Source organism: Dermochelys coriacea, chromosome 26 (assembly GCF_009764565.3).
Source record: "Dermochelys coriacea isolate rDerCor1 chromosome 26, rDerCor1.pri.v4, whole genome shotgun sequence".
Taxonomy (NCBI): domain Eukaryota; kingdom Metazoa; phylum Chordata; order Testudines; family Dermochelyidae; genus Dermochelys; species Dermochelys coriacea.
In genome coordinates this window covers 7,173,760-7,194,405 of record NC_050093.1, presented here as the reverse complement: position 1 = coordinate 7,194,405, position 20,646 = coordinate 7,173,760, and the positions used below count along the sequence as shown (strand labels likewise).

Sequence of the window (20,646 nt, the reverse complement as noted above, 5' to 3'; positions counted from 1 at the left end):
GCAATCAATTCTGCAAAGACCTGTGCACATGCTGAGACTAGTCAGATGTTTAAAGTTAAGCGCACGGGATAAGTCTTTGCAGGGTCAGAGCCTAGATCTCATGCAGAGTAATGCTGCTGAGATCCCATACTTTTATTACAGGATTAAAACCCTGCACTGTAATGCAAACAGACGAAGAAAATTAGAAAGTAAAAGCATTTTAAATGCCAACTACTGGGCTGTGCTACTAACAGTATTGACAGCTCTGTCTCTCCAAAAATCTTGGCTCCCCCATACCTCCCCCGCAAACTAACCAGACTGGATTCTCTTTATTTGCCTTCAAGTTTTTGAGCCTTTAAGGAGTCATGGTTTTTTATCTTTTCTTCACAGCCATGAGTACTAGAAACTTACTGGTTTTGAATTTATGTTGTAACACGACTCCAGGAGCTAGGGCCTTGTGGAAAAAAACACCAAGAATCATGCAGCTCATATTGAAATCATGAATTGGCAGCACTGTGTTAAGATTTATCTTGATCTCGCATTCAGTCATACTTGGAATATCACGTATATGGTGTACTTTGAGTTACCTGTGGTGGGGGTGCAGGTTTGCCCTTTGGGACTCGTGAAGGAGTGGACTTTGTCTGTGCTACCTGTGACAAAAATATAGTTGTTATGCCTCCCTTTTGAAGTGAGTACAGAGCTGAGCTGCTACTGGGGTTATCTCCCATATTTACCAAGACCTTTACAGAGACAAAAAGTAGATAAGCAAGTAGCATTGTGACCCTAAATATTTTCCCCCTACACCAGGGGTCTCAAATACGCGGCCTGCAGAGTTATTTCCTGCGGCCCTCAAGCTTCCCTCCTCTCCCAGAGCACCGTGTCCCCGCTCCTCTGCCTACCTCCAGGCGTTTCCCACCACCAAACAGCTGTTTGGCGATGCTTACCCCTTTCCAGGGAGGAGCGGGGGGAGCTGTGTGCTCAGGGGAGGAGGCGGGGCAGTGGCGGGGATTTGGGAAAGGGGTTGGATTAGGGGCAGGAAGGGGGGCAGAGTTGGGGTGGGGCCTTGGGGGAAGGGGTTGGAATGGGGGCGGGGAAGGGGTGGGACCTCATGGAAGGGGCGGTGGGGGCTGTTGTATCTTTATATGAAAAGGTGTCAGTGATGCGGCCCTCGGGCCAATGTACTAGTCCTCATGTGGTCCTTCTGGTGATTTGAGTTTGAGATCCCTGCCCTACACACAACAACTGTAAACAGACAGAAATATAGATCCTGATTCAGGAAAGCACTTAAGCATGTGAAAACAACGAGGAGCCCAGTGGCATCTTAAAGACTAACAAATGTATTTGGGCATAAGCTTTTGTGGGTAAAAAAAACACTTCTTCACATGCCTGAAGTGAAAATCACAGATACAAGCATAAATATACTGGCACATGAAAAGAAGGGAGTGACCTTACAAGTGGAGAACCAGTGATGAGGCCAATTCAGTCAGGGTGGATGTGGTCCACTCTCAATAATTGAGGAGGAGGTCTCAATACTAAGAGAGGTATATGCTTAACGTTAACTTTACACATAGGATGTAAATTCATCTCTATTGGCAAAGGGTATTCAATAGGGCTACTCAGCTGCTTAAAGCCAGGCACACGCTTGAGGCAATGACTGAGGAAAGCATCTCTATTTTGGGTAGCACTTAAGCACATGCTGAACTTTAAGCATGCACTTAGGTCCCATTTGAAGTCAATGTGACTTGTGGTTAACTTTGAACACATGCTTGTGCTTTGCTGAATTGAAACCTTAATGAAAAATCCTTGCTTATGCAAGCAGTAGCATTGACTGTGATGGGATTACTAGCAGGAGTAGAAATTGCTAGTCCGAGTAAGGACTGGAGGATCAAGCCCTCCGACAGCAAGAGTTTGAGTGGTTGTTTTCTTGGGTTTGGTTGTGTATTTTGCTTTTTAGGCAAACTTTCTGGCCTTTTTCTCCTTTACACCAAAGATGTTTTTATACAGCTCTGTTAGTGCAATGTGGCCTTAGTGTAAATGCAAACCGGGCTCCTGTGTTTAAAATTCTTTCCCCCTGAATTTTATTAAAAAATTATTGATGACCTACTCTCCTGGTTCTGCCATTTCAGTACATCTGAGGCAATTTTAGTGACTATTGGACATACATAGGAACACTGAAAAAAATGGGACATACCTAATATATTAAAATTATTTATTATTTGTATCACTAGCCATCCCAGGCACGGATTAGGACCCCATTGTGCTAGATGCTTTACAAACACAGAACAAGAAAAAGATGGTCCCATCCCCAAAGACTTGCAATCTAACTAACTTCCATCCAGTTTTAACCATGAAACTGAAAACACTGGCCAGTGTCCACTGCATCATGATTATATCACATGTGCAACTTGATTAGATAAGATGCATGAGAAAAGAATGGACCAGGATTGTGGAAGTCTGCTTACAGAATTGCCCACGACAGGAGAAAAGGCTGGTTTGGCAGTAGGAACTGGAGGTGGTGGAATGGTTGGCTTTATGATAGGCTGAAAAAGAAGAAAATAAAAGATACGTTTACTCAGAGAGATTGTGAGAGAGAGGCCTCTGTCCCTAATTCAGAATTGTCCCAGCCTTACAAGTCTAGAGATGAAATCCTGGCTGCCTTGAAGTCGTTGGGAGTCTTGCCATTGATTTCAATGGGACCAGGATTTCACTCTTCTTCTTTAAATCCACTTATGAGGCTCTTACCATTTTTGTATTTTGGTGGATGGCTGGCTTGCCATTGGATCTCTCCTCTGGGATATGCTAGGGAGCAACAATAAGTTACAATATGTAAGTGTCGCAGGGGGAAAAAAGGCAGCTTACAGGTTTATGGCTGACAACATACTGAGCTATCAACATTAAACAGCCGAATACAGCACAGATTGTAGTATTTGACTTCCAGGACACTACTGATAAAAACTTATCAGTTTCCCCAAGCTTTTTCCAGAGGGGATGTGGTGACAAATTGAAGTTGGAGGTTTTTGTCCTGGTCTTCTCTTTAATCCTTTGGAGCTGACGTATTAATTTAACTATTTGTGTTTCAATTGCTTTATAATTGATGAGCATGCACCTCATGGTGGATGGGAGAGGCGTGTTTTTATAAATACAAAGATCAATCCAATCCAATAAACATTCTTTAAGGTGCATGCTCTTCTTGCAGCCTTAAACATTCAAACCTATGAACTCTAATGATTGTAGTGCCAAGATTATTTTGCTCTGGCTCAGATGTCACCACTCGAGATGGGTCTGAACACAGAAATTTGGACTGCGGGAGGGAGGCAAGTTTCCCAAAGCTTTAGGGATTGTTTAGATCTAGAGCTTTGTTTTGGGCCAATTTCTAATCACAATAGGCCCAGTCCTGAAAGATACGAATCATCCACTGTATGATGCTGAGCGTCCAGGAACAGATGATGAGGGCACTCTGCATTTTGTGGAATCGGGCCCAGTGCTCAGTCTTGTCTCTTCGCCGATATTTACAAAAGCCTCATTAAAGCGGCATGGCTTTGCATATTGAATCTATCCAAAGGACTTGCCTAGGATGCAAATGGAAGTCTTTCCATTGTGTCAAGCTCTTGTAGCTTATCGGTGGTCTGATAGCAAACTCATGAAGGTGCACAGAAACAAGTCCATCAAGCAGACAAACGGAAGACTTGCCTGGACATACTGTGGAATTGAATGGAAAATTGGTGTAGGAGTCTGTAGACCTGAGATGCTTTGCAGTTGTGCATGTAGATATTACGTATCAGTAGCGCATCAAAATATCGGATGATGATCTTATACACTCTGAGGCCTATTCTTCCATGATAGGCACATGCAAGTCCCCTGTTAGCATTAATGGGAGTTGGACACCCATCATCAAGGAGGAAAGAGATCTCCAAAACTTATTAAAGTATATTAGAGCTAAGCAAAACTGGTAGCAATTTTTGCACAAGGTATATTTTGTTTGTTTCCAGTGACTTCACACCCTTTACATTTGTTTTTCCAGCAAAATTTGAAGAAATTACTGTCTTTGCGTCAAAAGCTTAAGATTTCAGTGTTAGACTTTGAATTTTGAAAGGGTCCGTTTTCCTGTGAAAACTTTGAAACCTGGCAGACTTTTCTGTGAAATGGGCTCCGTTCTTCAGCAAAATGAGAGAAATACTAAAAGGTTGAGAGTCTTTTCACCTTTTCTTGTGTATATATCACCTATTTCTGATTTATATCCACTGCTGCTAGCAATTAAAGGCCAGGTTGGAGCTCACACTGTTGGGCAGCTATTCAATTATTTTCTGTCAGTTGCAGGTTCTTTGTTCCTGACTGAGCAAGGGCCTTAGGCATATGCTTAACTTTAAGCATATGAATAGTCTCATTGAATAAGCAGATTGTTAATAGATTGGCTAAGTAGGAACTTGAGTGCTTTGCGAGACTGGGATCTATAATCCTTCGATGAGCTGGCAGTGCCCATTTTGCAAGGAATGTGATTGTTTGGATAGGAGTATATTATAGAGAGCAGGTTTCGGCAGCTTTATTCCCCTTTCTAGCCATCTGTGTTAGCCCTGAAAGAACAGAAAGGGGCCTGATCCAATGTCCACTGACATAAATCATAAAATATCAGGGTTAGAAGGGACCTCGGGAGGTCATCTAGTCCAACCCCCTGCTCAAAGCAGGACCAATCTCCAACTAAATCATCCCAGCCAGGGCTTTGTCAAGCCTGACCTTAAAAACCTCAAAGGAAGGAGATTCCACCACCTCCCTAGGTAACGCATTCCACTGCTTCACCACCCTCCTAGTGAAAAAGTTTTTCCTAATATCCAACCTAAGCCTCCCCCACTGCAACTTGAGACCATTACTCCTTGTTCTGTCATCTGGTACCACTGAGAACAGTCTAGATCCATCCTCTTTCAGGTAGTTGAAAGCAGCTATCAAATTCCCCCTCCTTCTTCTCTTCCACAGACTAAACAATCCCAGTTTCCCTCAGCCTCTCCTCATAAGTCATGTGCTCCAGCCCCCAATCATTTTTGTTGCCCTCCGCTGGACATTTTCCAGTTTTTCCACATCCTCCTTGTAGCGTGGGGCCCAAAACTGGACACAGTACTCCAGATGAGGCCTCACCAATGTCGAATAGAGGGGAACGATCATGTCCCACGATCTGCTGGCAATGCCCCTACTTATGCATCCCAAAATGCCATTGGCCTTCTTGGCAACCAGGGCACACGGTTGACTCGTATCCAGCTTCTTGTCCACTGTAACCCCTAGGTCCTTTTCTGTAGAACTGCTGCCGAGCCATTTGGTCCCTAGTCTGTAGCGGTGCATGGGATTCTTCCGTCCTAAGTGCAGGACTCCGCACTTGTCCTTGTTGAACCTCATCAGATTTCTTTTGGCCCAGTCCTCTAATTTGTCTAGGGCCCTCTCTATTCTATCCCTACCTCCAGCGTATCTACCTCTCCTCCCAGTTTAGTGTCATCTGCCAACTTGCTGAGGGTGCAATCCATACCATCCTCCAGATCAATAATGAGGATGTTGAACAAAACCAGCCCCAGGACTGACCCTTGGGGCACTCCACTTGACATCAATGGAAGTCATTCCACTTTTGATGGATTTGGGATCTGGCCCCAGCTGTGGCTGACCATTACATCCCTTTGAATGCTGTTTTCAGCCTTATCAAAAATAAAATTTTTTTTAAAAAAGAAAACAGTCTCCAGTTGTGCTTACAACATAGACTTGTGGCTTATTTGCCTGGTGTGGAGGAATCTTGTGTTGTGGACGTGAAAACAGGAAAAGAGAAAAAACTTGATATGAGCCTTACTTAAAAATCTTCATCTTGCTTATTGATTTTGCTCGCAACCCCCCACTCCAGACTGACAAAGTACAGAAATTAAACTGTAAGCCAAATGGTCTACCCACTAAGTTGTGCTCTAACCCTACCAGAGCTGGGAACAAAACCCAGGAGCTGTGATTCCAAGCTCTTTGCTCTAATCACTAGATTAATCTTTAGACTCAGGCCCTTATTAATCATAGAATATTAGGGTTGGAAGAGACCTTAGGAGGTCATCTAGTCCAACCCCCCTGATCAAAGCAGGACCAACACCAACTAAATCATCCTAGCCAAGGCTTTGTCAAGCCAGGCCTTAAAAACCTCTAAGGATGGAGATTCCACCACCTCCCTAGGTAACCCATTATTAAGTAACTGCAGGTAAGTTTTGAAATTTTAGCCACTCTATTACAGTGATGGGAGAATATATGTACTGCACCAAGTAGTCTGTAACTCAGACATGCATCCGGATTCTCACCTCCTGGACAGGTACCCTGGGTGCAGCGTTCGGACGTCTCTTCTGTTCTTTCACTGAGAAGCCTTGGTTTGTCTCTCCAGATACACCTTTGCTCTGGCCGCTACAAAGACATTATAAATTGCACTTCGGTTTGTATGTGTTAGCTCGATTTGTCTTAAAAAAAAGAGACATTATACCATTGAAAGCTTTTCACATGTGGAGTTTAAATAGCTGACTTACTATTGTTTACTTTTACTTTTTTTTAAAGAGCAATGTATGGACATTAATTAGTCCTGAGAGGTTGGGGTGAGACCATGGCACTTTCAGGTCCCAGGGTTGACATCTCGCATCCTTCCTGCACTGTTCAGAGAAGTCTGTGGGAGCTAGGAGCCCATCTCCTATTGAAAACCTCCAGCCTAAATTCCTTCAAGATTTTTTTTTTTTTTTTTTTTTTATTCCAAAGGGATAAACATTGTACCTCTGAGCTTGCTGCTTCTTAGCATTTCGGTAGCGGATGATTAAAGCAGCAACTATCACAATGATGGCAAGGGCAGCTAGCACACCGGCAATGATGGCGAAATCTGCAGAGATGATATTTTGCAACACGTGACTGTTTTGCAACAACACTGAGAGGTAACAGAGGCTTGTAGATATGGCCTCCTCATTTTCCTACAGTAAGGGCTTTCTTAAGGCTAAATTGCATTCCAATCAAAAGCGGCCACACGAGGGAGATTCCACCCCATTCTTCTGCACGACTGCGTAGTGCTGTGTCTAGCTGGATCCTGGGTCTCTGCATGTAAGAGGAGAACAAGAATTGCTCGATATTCACTCATCACCCTCGCTAGCAAAATGGGCAGAAGGTTGGGGAGTAGGTCAGGATATTGTGTCAGCCAGATGGCTGCGAGGAGGAGGATGTGTCATACACAAGGCTGATGTAGCATATTTCTCCAACCAATGAAAGATGGAATTCCAGAGAAATGGTGATTTGGAGCGGTATCTCTGAGAGACCATTCCCTGCCTCCCCAGTGCCTCTCCTGGGGATGTGTAATGTCAGATTGTCCTTACTCAGAATTGAGCCTTCAAGCTCAATCTTGCACATAATGATCTTAAAAAGTTTCCTATTCAATAACAAAAGTTGGTGAGAGAGCAGGTGAGGACCTTAATAAAATTCAGTATGTTTGGGTGCTTTCTCTCTTCAAAGCACTTTGCACATACTCACTAATCCTCACAGCGCCTCTGCGGGACTCTGGACCAAGTTCAGAATTGGTGTAGGAGGTTTTCCTCTAACCAACCACAGTGGGTTTTCAACTGTTTATACCAGTTCTGCATGTGTCCCCCCCCCACCCCCTGACTGTAATCTAGCTTTTTATTTTGTTGTAGATAACTTGAAGGCAGGAATGAGTCTGGCGCTTTGTCTTCACTGCTTAAAAAGTTGTTTCTGCCATGGGGTGACTAACATATTAGCTATTCTGCTGTAAAGTTCTAGTGGAGAGAAAACACCATAGTTTTACCATGAAGCAAAATTACAAGTCAACCTTGGACAAGGAGTTTAGCGTTGCCCTTGCCTAGCTACTTTGTGGTAAAAACTACAGGGAGATCGTCTCTACCAGGATTGTACAGGTATAAAAAACCACATTTTTAAGCAGTGAAGACAGAGCCTGCCCCTCTCTCTCCCCCAGAGGTGTGTCAATTCTTTAGGGCTATCATAAGTAACAGCTTTTTTTAGTCACTCAAATAAACAGCTATGTCAGACATGCAGAAAGCAGATACGAAGGGGAATGAAGGTGCTGTATCCTGGTCTACGCTAGGAACTTAGGTTGGTACAACCACGTCACTCAGGGCTATTGAGAACTCCACACCCCTGAGTGACATAGTTTAAACCGACCTAACTCCTGGTGCAGATAGCACTAGGTCAATGGGAAAATTCTCCCATCAACCTAGCTACTGTCTCTCGGGAGGTGTACTACTTACCCTGATGGGCGAACCCCTCCCGTCAGCATAGCTAGCGTCTTCACTGAAGCACTGCTGCAGCATTTTAAATGTAGGCAAGCCCTTATGGTCCATTGCTTCAGCTGAAGCAAATCCCTGTTGTTGTTTCACTAAAGTCAGTGGAGCTGTGCAGCTCGCACCAGCTCTGTTTGGCCCGCAGTTTATGGTCTGACCAGTATCTCGCTTTATCATATTTATCACAGCCTACTCACGCTGAACTGTTGTGGCACTATCGCAGCTGGGCGGTGCCCATCCTTCTTCACACTGGCATTGCAGTTCATGGTCACACACCTAAGAAAACAGAGGGCTGATATTAGTCTTTAAACCAGGGTCAAGAGAGTGAAGAAGCTAGTTTAATGCCAATGGCTATTGTTAATCCATGTTTATACCAGTGTAAGATCAGAATTTGGCCTATTATACGTAAGTATATCAGCAGGATGGAAAGCCCATTAAAGTCAATGGGGATCTTTCCATTGCCTTCAGTGGGCTTTGAATCAGGCTTCCAATGATGGTCCCACTGCAGTGAAGTGTAAAATTCCTATTCAGATAGATGAGAAGTTAGCTCACATAATGATAGTACTGACTTCTTACAATGCACTTTCACAGGCCTGATTCTCCACTCTCCTGCACCTTGTACAGTCATGTATCCTTGTGCAAAGCACACGTAGATTGCTCCGTGTCCATCTCGGTAGCATTTTACACCAATGTAAATTACTACACACACTGTGTGGCAGCAGAGAATCAGGCCCTACATCTCTAGACCTCTGAGCGTTTTGTAAAGGAGGCGTAAGGCCTGGTCTACACTTTAAAATTTAGATTGACCTAACTACATGGCTCAGAGGTGTGAATTTTTCCCAGGGATAGAGCCCAGGTCTCCTGACTTCCAATCCAGTTTGCTACCCAAGGACTATGCTCCCTCCTAAAAATCATTTACGCTATTATTGTATGTGATCTCCTAAGCAAAGGTACTGATGCATTATTGGGTTACATGTGCTCCTGTGAAACCACAAGACGTTTCGGACTTGGTTCATCTGGATTCTTTCATATGATCATACGTTCCCAATCCCCCTGGATTTAAAAAATCCTATAGCTGTTACTGACAGGTTTCAGAGTAGCAGCCGTGTTAGTCTGTGTTCGCAAAAAGAAAAGGAGTACTTGTGGCACCTTAGAGACTAACAAATTTATTAGAGCATAAGCTTTCGTGAGCTACAGCTCACTTCATCGGATGCATTTGGTGGGAAAAAAAAAAACTTTTTTTTTCCCACCAAATGCATCCGATGAAGTGAGCTGTAGCTCACGAAAGCTTATGCTTTAATAAATTTGTTAGTCTCTAAGGTGCCACAAGTACTCCTTTTCTTATACCTGTTACTGTAACATCAAAACTGGGCTTTAGTTCACACTCAAGAGCTTTTCTTAGTGTCCTTGGCAATAAGGACTTAGATCTTACAGCATGTCCATTGCACTTGGCAGAACAGTTGGTTGACTTGTAGGCTCTCTCGATATCAACACATTGTCCCTTGCTGCACACCTGAAATTCAAAGTGCATGTGTGATCAACGAGAAGGGACTTTCAGCTTTCATAAATTGCATCACTATGTAATAATTGTGTCAATTGTAATGTGGTGAGCAGTGTAAAGGGGCATTAAAGTGTGTGTACAAATGTATTTTACATAGGCATTAAGGGCCCCGAGATGTAAAGGGTCCTTAATATAACTAGGAATCAGACACTGTATAAAGAAAAATAGCATGATTCTCAGTTACACCAAGACCACTATACACTGCTGTAGCAGTGTAAAAGGGCGATAAAGTGGGAGTCAATTACATTTACTCCACATTTCAAGCTACAGCAGCATACAGGGGATTTCATGTAAGTGAAAATCGGGCCCAAAGCGTTATTTCATTGTACCCAGGGTTGGTAGAAATGTTATGGAACTTGAAATTTTGATGTCATTTTTCACTGAAGTTTTGAATAGATTACAAAAAAGGGAAAGTGTGTGTGTATCAATATTCCCCCTTCCCTGTTTTCCAAACTAGCTTTTACTGTACCAGATGTAGCTAAGAGGTGTTACTTGATCTTTGATACATCATGTTCTGTGTTTTGTATAGCACCTAGCACAATGGGGTTCTGGTCTGTGACTAGAGCACTGAGAAACTACCACAATACAATATCTTCCTGTTTATCTGAATAGCCTGGGCGGGGGGCCCATAGATTTCATTTGGATAATCAGGTGTTGGGATAATCAAGAGGGCAGCCTTTCATCCCAGCCCCCCTAGTGCTCTCTCTTGCAGTCAGAAACAGTTGGGCAGGATATAGACTTCGCTGTTATCACTGTGCGTGTGCAGTAACTGCAAGGCAGCAGATACTCTAGCACCTGGGCTCCTCTTGCAGCCGCTTGGCTCAGTGCATGTGTGCCCCAACAGTGGCTCCTGCAGGCCGCCTGGGGAGCAGAGTGGAGGGTGCACTGAAGAGGGAACTGCACATCTCAGTGCTGCATGATCCACAGCTACACTATTGACTGGGTGAAGAGCATCTTCACGCTACAGGTGCGGGGAGTAGGTGATGTTCATGCAGGCAGCTGGGCATAGTTGGCAGGACGTTTCATTGGGGGGTTGCTTTCCGGCAGCTGGGCAGGGGGATCCACGGGGGGTGGGGGGGATGGTGCATTCCAGCAGCTGGGCAGGGGGTTCCACTGTGGGGGGGTGCATTCCAGCTGCTAGGCAGAGTGGGGGTTGCCCACAGGCAGTTGTTTTGGGGACAAGGAAGGGATTTGTAGAATGCTGATGTTTGAATAAATGGGAGTATACTATACAAATAATAAGTCACATTCTTATGAACTTTAGACACCTTAGACTCCACATGACTGATTCTCCATTAGTAACTTTATACCTGTGTAGACTGTAAAATGCAACCAAATCAAAAGGTAGCACTTTACACTTACTTTGTACAGGAATAAATGATGGCACAAAGAGTGAGATGGTAGAAAATCAGACTTTACTCAGTTGAGTCACCTTGAATAGGACTTTTTTTAAACTCCTTTTTGTCTTGCAAGAGTGTCTGTGCTATAAACAAGAAACAGCTAATGAAACAAATGGAAAAGAAACAACTGGGGGATAAAAACTTCTTTCACTGACCATTCCATCACCACATTTAGTTCCAGCAGCGACCATGCCTGCGTCTTCATTATTGTCATTAGGAAAACTGCCTTTGCATGAGTCGAAAGATAGGAGGTTTCCAGCTGTAGGCATTCGTGAACCACCAGTACAGAATAACTTCCCACACTGTATATCTCTGGGAGGAAAACACTTGCTTATCTTCTAGAATGTCAGAGCACAGCATGCCTAGATGTCATATCCCTGAGTCCACTCACAGACTAGAACTGAAATAACTAAAGATTTGAATTATAACCCATATTATTTCAGCTCCAGTCTGTGTGTCGACAAGTCCCGGTGCTCAGTTCTCACTGACTTTCAGGGGAATTGAGGATCCTCACAGTACTTTGCAGGACAGAATGCTTAATTTAACTGAACCCAGCCTCTGATTCTCTTCGGGTTCATTCTTCCTTACTGAAAAGCTTCTCTCTCTAACTGATCTCACTCTAGTTTATTATGCTGTCTTTACCTGAATCAGAATTGTATTTAGAAACTGTACTTGTCTCTTTTCATCAGAAACTGCCCTGCTTTACTGCAATGTCCAGGTTAAAAAGAGAAAAGCAAACCGGCCCCAATATGAAAGGAAGAGCTGCTACAAGAGTTATCCTAGTTTTTTGCCTCTTCATATGGACATGAATTACCTATTTCCTAGAACCCCACATACTTCAACAAGGTAAGTACTTTTTTGCTTACTTTTTTGCACAGGGGATGAATGTGCCATTTGCCTTTTTGCAGTGTCCGTAATAAACTCCATTCTGGTTAGTCTTATAACAAGAGTCTACGGCTACTGTAGCACCTGGGTAGGAGGCAAAAAAGACAGAAAAGCCGTGAAGAGCATGGAAAACAGTATGCCATGGGCCAGATCCTCTGCTGATGGAAAAGTGGTGGAGCTCCATTGACATCACCAGCTGAGGAAATGATCCATTCTGTTGACATCACACACGTGTAATCGGATTTGCAGTGGCACATCACTCAAATGTATCCTGGACTATAGTAGCACCGAGGATGTTCTAGGTGCTAGCATATCTATGTAAAAAATAGATGAGAGGGATAAAGCACATTCAGATCGGTGTGTGTATGGCCAGAGGGCATGCCTGGGACATGCCAATCCCTCGCTTTTCATTTTGACTCCTTGAGGTCCATGATGGAACTTCAGGTGGCTCTAGATTACACTGGAGGACCAGGCTAGTTGACCAAGTTTAGGGGAGGGCAAAGGTGAGCTTTATGCAAACCTTCACCCCTCTGTCCTCTGCCTCACCCCCAGCCTGCACTGTGTGTTCCTTGCACATAGCGGAGGATCCGGTCACATGTAAACCTATATAAACGCGGGGTTGCATGGCTATAAATGAGGACAACATTTGCAGCTATGCCTTTAGTGCCTGAAACTGTGAGGTGAGTGTGGCCCAGTGAATAGGGCACTGGAGTATAAGTCAGGAGGCCTTGGGTCTATTCCCAGCTTGCCACTGGCCTGCTGTGTGGCCTTGGCCATGCCCATACCGCTCTCTGTACCTCTGCCCTTTGGTTTGCATTGCCCTATTTCGACTGTAAGCTCTTTGGAACAGGGACTATCTCTTACTGTGTGTTTGCCCAGTGCCTTGCCCATTGGAGTTGCTTGGTGTGATGACACGAATAATACCCAGTGAAGAGCAGCTGATGTTTCTGATGGCTGCGTGTTAAGATGACAAGCACAATACATTTATGCTCTAAAGATTAATTTGAGTTCTTTGTCTTCTAAAATGTCGTCGGTAATGAAGACCCTGCAGTTGGAACCTAGCTTATAATTTGTTGATAACAAGCAAGGGAGAATGGCATCTTGTTTGCTCTCCCTGCCCTGTAATGCCACAAAAACAAATTTTTATCACTAAGTAAAAAGGGAGCATCATCGTCACATTAGTGTGAAAACAGAGAAATGGCCTCAATTTATCATGTAAATAATTCCCCACCCACTCCCTGGCTACCTTTTCCCCCAACCTTGTGCGAAAGAGGAGTTGTTTTCCAACTTCCTCTTTCCCCAGAAACGCATATTAAAAAGTATCTGAAATGTGGCACTGAGCTTCGGAAACTGGTAGGGCTCGTCAGATGCAGTGTCGGCGTAAAAATACTAGATTTAAGCACACATGGCACAACAACCAAAAACCCCCACAGAGAATGAAATCTTTAAAGCTTTCTTCCTCTTTCTTTGGGGGAGGAGGGAAGATGTGTGATCAAGCAGCTGCAAATACTGAGGGTTTGTCTACAAAGGAAAGTTAGTGGGGAGTGAGCTAGGGTGTGAATTTAAAGCCCCGTAGCTACTCTGCACTAACTCCCTGTGTGGACACCCTTACTCCTCATTAAGGATACTTTTGGTACGTATCTACATGGCCCCACAGTTTGGATTACAGTGCTATGCTATAGCTCCCTGGGTGGACACCGTTGGTGCAAGTTAAAAGATACCTAGTTCGGGATCCTGGACCTTTTAGTTCACGCTGGAAGTGTCCACGTGGGGCAGTTACAGAATAGCACACCAGCGCATGCTAATACACACTGCACTTCACACCCCTGTTGTCTGAAACCCGGCCGCCATCAACCATTTGACCTACCAATAGGGTGCAAGAAAAACTGTGGCTTGTACACGCAAATGTGAAAGGAACCTCAGTGCCAATAACTCTGTGCTGAGGCGTTAAGACAGAAAAGGGAAGTTCTCTTTTTTTTCCTTTTTTTTTTTTTTTAAGGAAGTATTAACAGATTTCAGAAAAGTTTCTGTTGGCTTTGTTTTCTAATGAATGTGACTATGAGAATAGGAGATTAAGCAGGTTCTCCAATGGAAAAAAAAAAACGCTTAAAACTACTTTCCCTCCATGTCTTAGACACATTTTTTGCCATGCTGGGAAAGTGGTAATTGAATACTTGTAAAAACCAGTTAATCCTGATGATAAACTGGGCTGACAATAAATTAAATGTAGTGCTGTAAATACAGCCCCTTCCACAACAGGTGGGAATGTTAAGGCGCTAGGACCACACCTGCATAATGTCATAGCACAATTATATTGACGTGTTGGCTCCCGTTCTCAAAAGGTACTTGACAAATTGTCACAAATGTGTCGTGAACTCTCCCCCTCACCTTAAACAATCTGATTCATTTAATGACAGCATTCACTCACCTGATCCCCAAAGAGCAATGCATTGGCTCTGCAGGGTGGGGCATTTCCCCATGTAACAGTAACCCTGGCCATCTCTGCAAGGGTATCCATTGACTCTGAATCGATCCACTGGGCACTGGTGGGACTGGCCAGTACACAGCTCGGGAAGGTCACAGTCATGCTTTATCGGTCGGCAAAGAGTCCCTGCTTTTTTAATCTGTAGCAGAAAGAGAGGGAGCAGTGGTTTTAGATGTGCCGTTCCCCCATGTCATTTAAAATACCCAGCAATGGACTTATCCCAGGGCTGAATAGGACTTAAAAGTCTCTAATAGTCTGATCACCCATGTTACCCATTAAGGTCAAAGGGTGAGTGTTTGCTATCTCTGAAAACCAGGCCACCTGGAACCAATTGTGCAGTCCTTCTATGCATGCCTCCCTCATTGAAACTAGTAGAACTTCCAATTCCCAGAGAAATCAGTGGGAATTCTGCATATATAATGACTTCATAATCGGGCCCTTTCATTGAGCCTGCTAATCAATGACATTGGCAGCCATCCTATAAACTCACTGGTGCTAGCTATAAAATGCTTCTAGTGAGTGACCTTTAAGGATCATGTCATTGCTTTCAAACACCTGATATAATTTGCAGGGAGAGGATTATTTTAGCTTTGGTGCAGATCAGTTATTTGCTGGCTACCGTTATTTCCAATGAGATTCAGAGACATCCTGGGTTAAGCAGCTACTGCCGTTTCAAAGAAGGCTGGAAAAAAATACGCTACATCATACTATGAGAATCAGAGAAGCGGCAAACCCAGCAGAATGGGTGTTAATAATAATGCAAATTAAAATGCTTTGCAGTTTCTAGTAGCAGGTACTCAGCATATCACACTGGGACAGCCATGGGGTTTGCTGCAGTGGCAACGATGTACCTCCTGTGCTCTTCCCTACATGCCTTTTCTAAACTCTCCTGGCTGTGTTATGGCTAAGTTGGACTGCAAGCTCTTTGGAGAAGAGCCCTGTGATTATTTAGTTGTTCTTAACAGACCATTGCCACCCATGATTTAGTAGGAAGGATATAAGGGAAATGGATGATCTTGTGGTTAAGATACAAGCATGAGAGTCAGATGTGGATTTTATTCCCGTGTCTTCCCCAGCCATACTGTATGAGTCACATATAAACTTTCTGGGCCAAAGCCTCAGTGGGTGTAAACTAGGGTGGTTCCACTGACTTCGGTGGAGCTATGTCAGTTTACACCAGCTGAGATTCTGGTGCTCCATGCACCAGTTTACCTGTCTGGAGAGATGAGGAATGCTGAGAGGTTAAGTTAATTAACATTGGGTTGAATTAATCAATATTGGTGGAGCACTTTGAGGTACTCCAATGGAAGGTGCTTGAGAATTTCAGAGTATGATTATTGTTATAATGCTGCATCAAAGATAAACAACAGCCAGTGTTCCATTTTAAAGGGGTCCTCCTGCCTTGCCCCAAAACACCACCAAAACCCAAAGAAACAGCTGAGATCAAAAGGGGTCTCACTTGGCAGTTTTCACAACACTCCCCAAATCCACATTTAGCATTCGGCTTCAGCTTGCATGTTACAGCGTCGCAGCAGATATTTGTGCATTCCTGTGAAACAATCACAGAGAAAATTACTGGCACGGTACAGTGCTCTGTGTTTTTTGTTTTTGTTTTTTCCCAATAGCACATTTCTGATAGGACAGCCTGTACTTCGCTTAAAGAGAGAGAACGAGATGCATTTGTGCCACACGTATCTAAAATGGCTTTACGGCAAAGCAAACTGATACTAATCATTCTTCAGGAGGATTGTGTGTGACAACCAAGCGTGCTTGATTATAAAATTGCAGAATCAAATGGTGCAGGGAACAGCGGGCCGGGTTTCCCCTCCCCCCCCCCACTTTGGCACAGATCACATACGGCTATTCCTTATTGTAACTGAATCAGCTTACAATTCAGCTCAGCCTCACCACTCAGCTTTTTGCTGTCCCCCAACACACACATTCTGCCTTGACAATCGGCTGGAAACTCAGTGTTCTTAGAAATAAGTTTCCACACTAGCTTCAAGACTGTTTGTTTGTTTTTGTGGCCCTAATGACTGTACTGTGTGTGTCGTGGCATTTGAATGGATATTCCATGGAAAAATGCTACTGAAGCATATTCTGGGAGCGAGCAAGAAAATTATTTCGTTTGGGCTAATGTACATTTGAGTCGACCTTGACTCTTCCAGCTATACTTCAGAAACGTGTAAAGCTCAACAAACCGTAACGCTGGGTTAATTGAAGATTAGGGTTAATTTAAGTGCGTTCTGAGTTCCCCAAGGCAGCACTGACTGAAGCTCCCCCTTTGCAAGACCGGTAACCTTCCCTCCTCCAGAGGTCCTCTGCTTCTCAGGGTTGAAGACCAAGGCCTCATTTTCAATTACACCAAGGTTCCTCTGCACAACCCAGGCAGTGTAAAGGAGCCTTAATGTAGGGGTAATGGCAAAGTGGATGGGAAATGCTACCAAATCAGCACACCTCCCAACATTGCCAGTGGCTAAAGTGGGACAGGTCCTGCCCCCAGGGGTGGGATGCTGGCGGGGAGGGGAGCTGGGGTGGCACGAGGGAGCTGCAGGTTCGCCCTGCACTCACCCAGCACTGGCAGCACCTGCAGTTCCTGTCCTGCAGGGCTGGCTGGGCTTGGCTCCGGTGGTCTGAGCACATGCCTGGTTTATGGAAGGGAGGGATTGTGAAGGGGCAAAGCTGGGAGTGAGGAGAGAATGGGAGAGTAGGGAGGGGAGAGGCTGCCAGGGAGGAGAAGAGGGACAGGGAGCGGGTCATAATGCTTGCAGCCCAGAATGGGAAGCCGAGCCCAGAGTTGCTTTACCCGGGTTTGTGGATTAAAGTGGAACAGAAACCTGGAAACCTGGGACAGTTTGAAGGTATGAATCAAAGTAGTAGCATTTCATAACCTTGTTGCACTGGGCTAACTGGGTACACAAAGGGCAGAGCAATAGAGAATCTGGCACCTTCTCTGCAGTTCTGAGTTTTCTGCACCCTCAAGTAGCAGAAGGTTTCAGACTTCTCCCAAGACCTCTGGACAATCAGTGGTTACTTGTGGAAGAGTGAGGTGGACTTAAAAAACAAGGCTACGTTCAAAAAGCCAGAAGCTTCTGTAGAGTTTTTACCTCTCGATAAATATTATTTTTTCACAATTATTCATGGGTACCTCTGGAGTTCCACAGTCACACTCCTCTCCTTTCTCTACAAAGTTGTTCCCACAAACGGGGGTTGCTACTATGTCGTTCAGTGCAGGCATATTGGTGATGCACATTGGTGTTCGGTCCAATAGGTATTTCTGAAAATCCTGGAGGCTGCATGCAGTAAAATCCATGGGGATGTTGTAGCTGCATAGATGAATCAACATTATTTCAGTGACAACTAATTACACACAACACACAGAGCGTATAGGATATGAATGAAATGAGTGTCCTCGTCCCAATTAATCAAATGCAGTAGTTTCCCCAAATACTCTTTAAAAACCTGAAAAGTTTAGTTTAATTTCTGGGCATTTACAAATATTTCGTTGGGGTGACATTTTTTTTTTTTTAAAAGAACAAAAACATTTTTGGAGATACTGACAACATGGAGAGATCATCTTCTTAGATCATAAATTCCTGGCTCTATAAGACAAGTGTGTACAGTGGTTACTTCTGGCACCTGAAGTACCCAGTTTTCCCTTCTATGGTCCTGTGGCAGCAATATTAATCAGTGATCTCTATATCTCAAACACCAACATCCTAAAAATCTCAAATCAGTATTGAATAGTTTGACCTCAGGAAGTTCTCCTCTCTTACTGGAGTTTCGGCATATGCACTAAAGTGGTGGGATTTTTTTTTCTTTTTTTTAACCAAAAATATATTGCCTCAAACACCCACTCTTCAGACGTATGGAAAAAAAAAAAGAGGAGAAAAATAACATGACAAAAGGGAAGAGAATAAAGGACGTGTGGTTGTAAGAGAAACACTGGTGAAACAATTAAGGAGAAAGAGTGGGAAGTTTACACAGAATGAAAAGCCACATTTCTAGAGGAGTCAGGCTTGGTCTACAGAAATTTTAATCAGCTAGGATCTGATACAAAGCCCGTCTACCTCAATTCTGCAGATAAACACAAACAGCAGGAAGTGAACCATCATCACGAGTATAAAGGGAAGCTTATCTTAAGCAAGCCTCTATGGGAACTGTGAATACTGGATGTCTAGGAGAGGTGGGTGTTTTGTTTAACTAAAGATTGCATAAAATTGTGCTGGAAACTTCAGGGATGCTTTCAATTGGCTGCTTATTGGAGAGGCAGATAACTAGAGCAAGTGGCTTTATCAGAGAAATCCACTTAAGTTACAAGCAAGTTTTTCAGGATATGAAACAGGATATGCAAAGACTGGGTAAGTTCTGTCTCACCACAAACGTGGGAAGAGTCATGCTTTCTGGGTTCATTGTTTCACATGTTACAGTTATTGTAAGCGTTCGTGGTGTAGTTCACAGATCCATTTCAACAGTACGCTATTAGTCTTATCCAAAATGAAGCGAATGGAAAGACTCCCATTGATATCAGTGGGCCTTGGATTGGGCCCAGCTGTATTTCAAGCACTCACAGGTTTTGTAGTTCCCTTTTTGCAGATGCAAACGCCTCACCTGAGTTGTGCTGCCATGATACAAGATCCAGAATTGCATTTGCAGAAGCTAGTGTCATGATTCATGCCAAAATTATGACCCATCTCGTGTGCCATGGTGGCTCCAATTGAAATTGGATTGGTATTATGGTCCTGTGGTGATGAGAACAATAGAACTGTCAGTTATTTCTATGACACTGGAGGACATGCTACTACATCTTGGCCCCTGTGTGTTCTAAAGTACATTCTGTCTGGTTTCACATCCAAATCTCAACTGCATTAATCGGGGTATTTGGCTTTAGAGGTTTGGCTCGGTCTTTTTAAAGCATTTGGCTCAGTCAGTGAACTTTGGGTCCAGAGGTGAACTTCCCTTGCTTTCAAGGAGAGGTTTTGCATCAAATGTTCTGGTTTAGGAGCATATCTACTTCATTTTTTTTTTTTTATCCGTCTCTAATTTAAGATGCTCAGTGTTGTGATTGGGGGTATCCTGGTCAAAACTGATTGCATCGTTTACCCCTTTCTTTTAAATCGCAGTGTATGGTTCTGTTCTGCTCTCCCTTATATTGGTTTATAAATAAACAGCTCTGTACGCTCTGCAGCCTGATGCAGCAATGAAATGTACCCCAAATAATGCCACGCAACGAATTGATGTGTTAAAAATTCCAGTGACCTTTGCCTGCTGGTTAAATGTTACCCATAAAAACAGCCAGACCTGAACAATGCCTGTGGAATGAGTAGAACTGCACATGGTTCCCACAAAGGCCAATCCGACCGTTGGCCCATCAAAGTCAATCGCTCTGTAAGGAAGCAAAAACACACAGTGTGAACCCCCAGTGATCTGTCACAAGGGTGAAAACCGGATGACATTGCTGGTAGTTTTGCTGATTGAACTGGAGGTTCCCTTCGGCACGGTCCCCTTAGTCAGAACCAGTATGATTCTCAAGGGCACAAATACTTAAGAGCCTGACTCCCATTGGCCTTCAGTGGGATTTAGGCACTTATCTGTCATTTGTGCCCTTGACTCTCTCCCTCGGGGTCATAGATGGGACACTGCAGCTGAATTTTTGGATCTGAATTCCAACTTTGCAGCTCAGATATATCTTTATATCTGCTCCATTTCAGTAAAGCACTTAAGCACAGGTTCAGTTTTAAGCATGTAAATGATTTCATCCCTTTTCTACAAGACTAGATTTATCCAAGCATTTAAGTATTTGATTTAAATTAATCTGATTCAGCAAACCCACTTAAGTACATTTTTAACACCAAGTATGTGCTTAAGTTCCACTGATATCAATGGGACATTAGCACATGCTTAAATGTAAGTATGTGCTTTGGTAAACCAGGCCCAGTGGGCTCGTGCCAGAATACTGAATTGGGCACCTCTCCAAAGTTCTGATTCAGATCAGAATCTGGGTGTGAGCTCTGTATTTCGGGCCCAGATAGATAGATAGATAGCCAG

General features: G+C 43.8%; 1 protein-coding gene and 1 long non-coding RNA gene across 7 annotated transcripts in view; one reads left to right on the top strand and one right to left on the bottom strand.

The window, feature by feature from the left end:
* Window positions 1-12,068, top strand: part of LOC119848785 — a 37,291-nt gene extending 25,223 nt beyond the window's left edge. The window contains exon 3 of the long non-coding RNA XR_005290337.2: window positions 11,918-12,068. This is a non-coding gene — a long non-coding RNA (uncharacterized LOC119848785). The remainder of the gene's footprint in view (window positions 1-11,917) is intronic.
* Window positions 1-20,646, bottom strand: part of LOC119848784 (zinc metalloproteinase-disintegrin-like NaMP) — a 48,580-nt gene that overhangs the window by 2,701 nt on the left and 25,233 nt on the right. For 2 of the 6 annotated variants that reach the window (XM_038385008.2, XM_043502992.1), the window contains 14 exons: window positions 19,900-19,984; window positions 19,210-19,340; window positions 17,747-17,924; window positions 16,058-16,147; window positions 14,542-14,737; window positions 12,095-12,197; window positions 11,384-11,540; window positions 9,700-9,780; window positions 8,465-8,543; window positions 6,742-6,844; window positions 6,285-6,384; window positions 2,722-2,778; window positions 2,442-2,519; window positions 567-629 (listed from right to left, as the gene is read on the bottom strand). In XM_038385008.2, the coding sequence (XP_038240936.1) occupies window positions 567-629; window positions 2,442-2,519; window positions 2,722-2,778; window positions 6,285-6,384; window positions 6,742-6,844; window positions 8,465-8,543; window positions 9,700-9,780; window positions 11,384-11,540; window positions 12,095-12,197; window positions 14,542-14,737; window positions 16,058-16,147; window positions 17,747-17,924; window positions 19,210-19,340; window positions 19,900-19,984 (1,501 nt within the window). The other 4 variants (XR_006277105.1, XR_006277106.1, XM_038385009.2 and 1 more) reach the window with 4 other exon arrangements.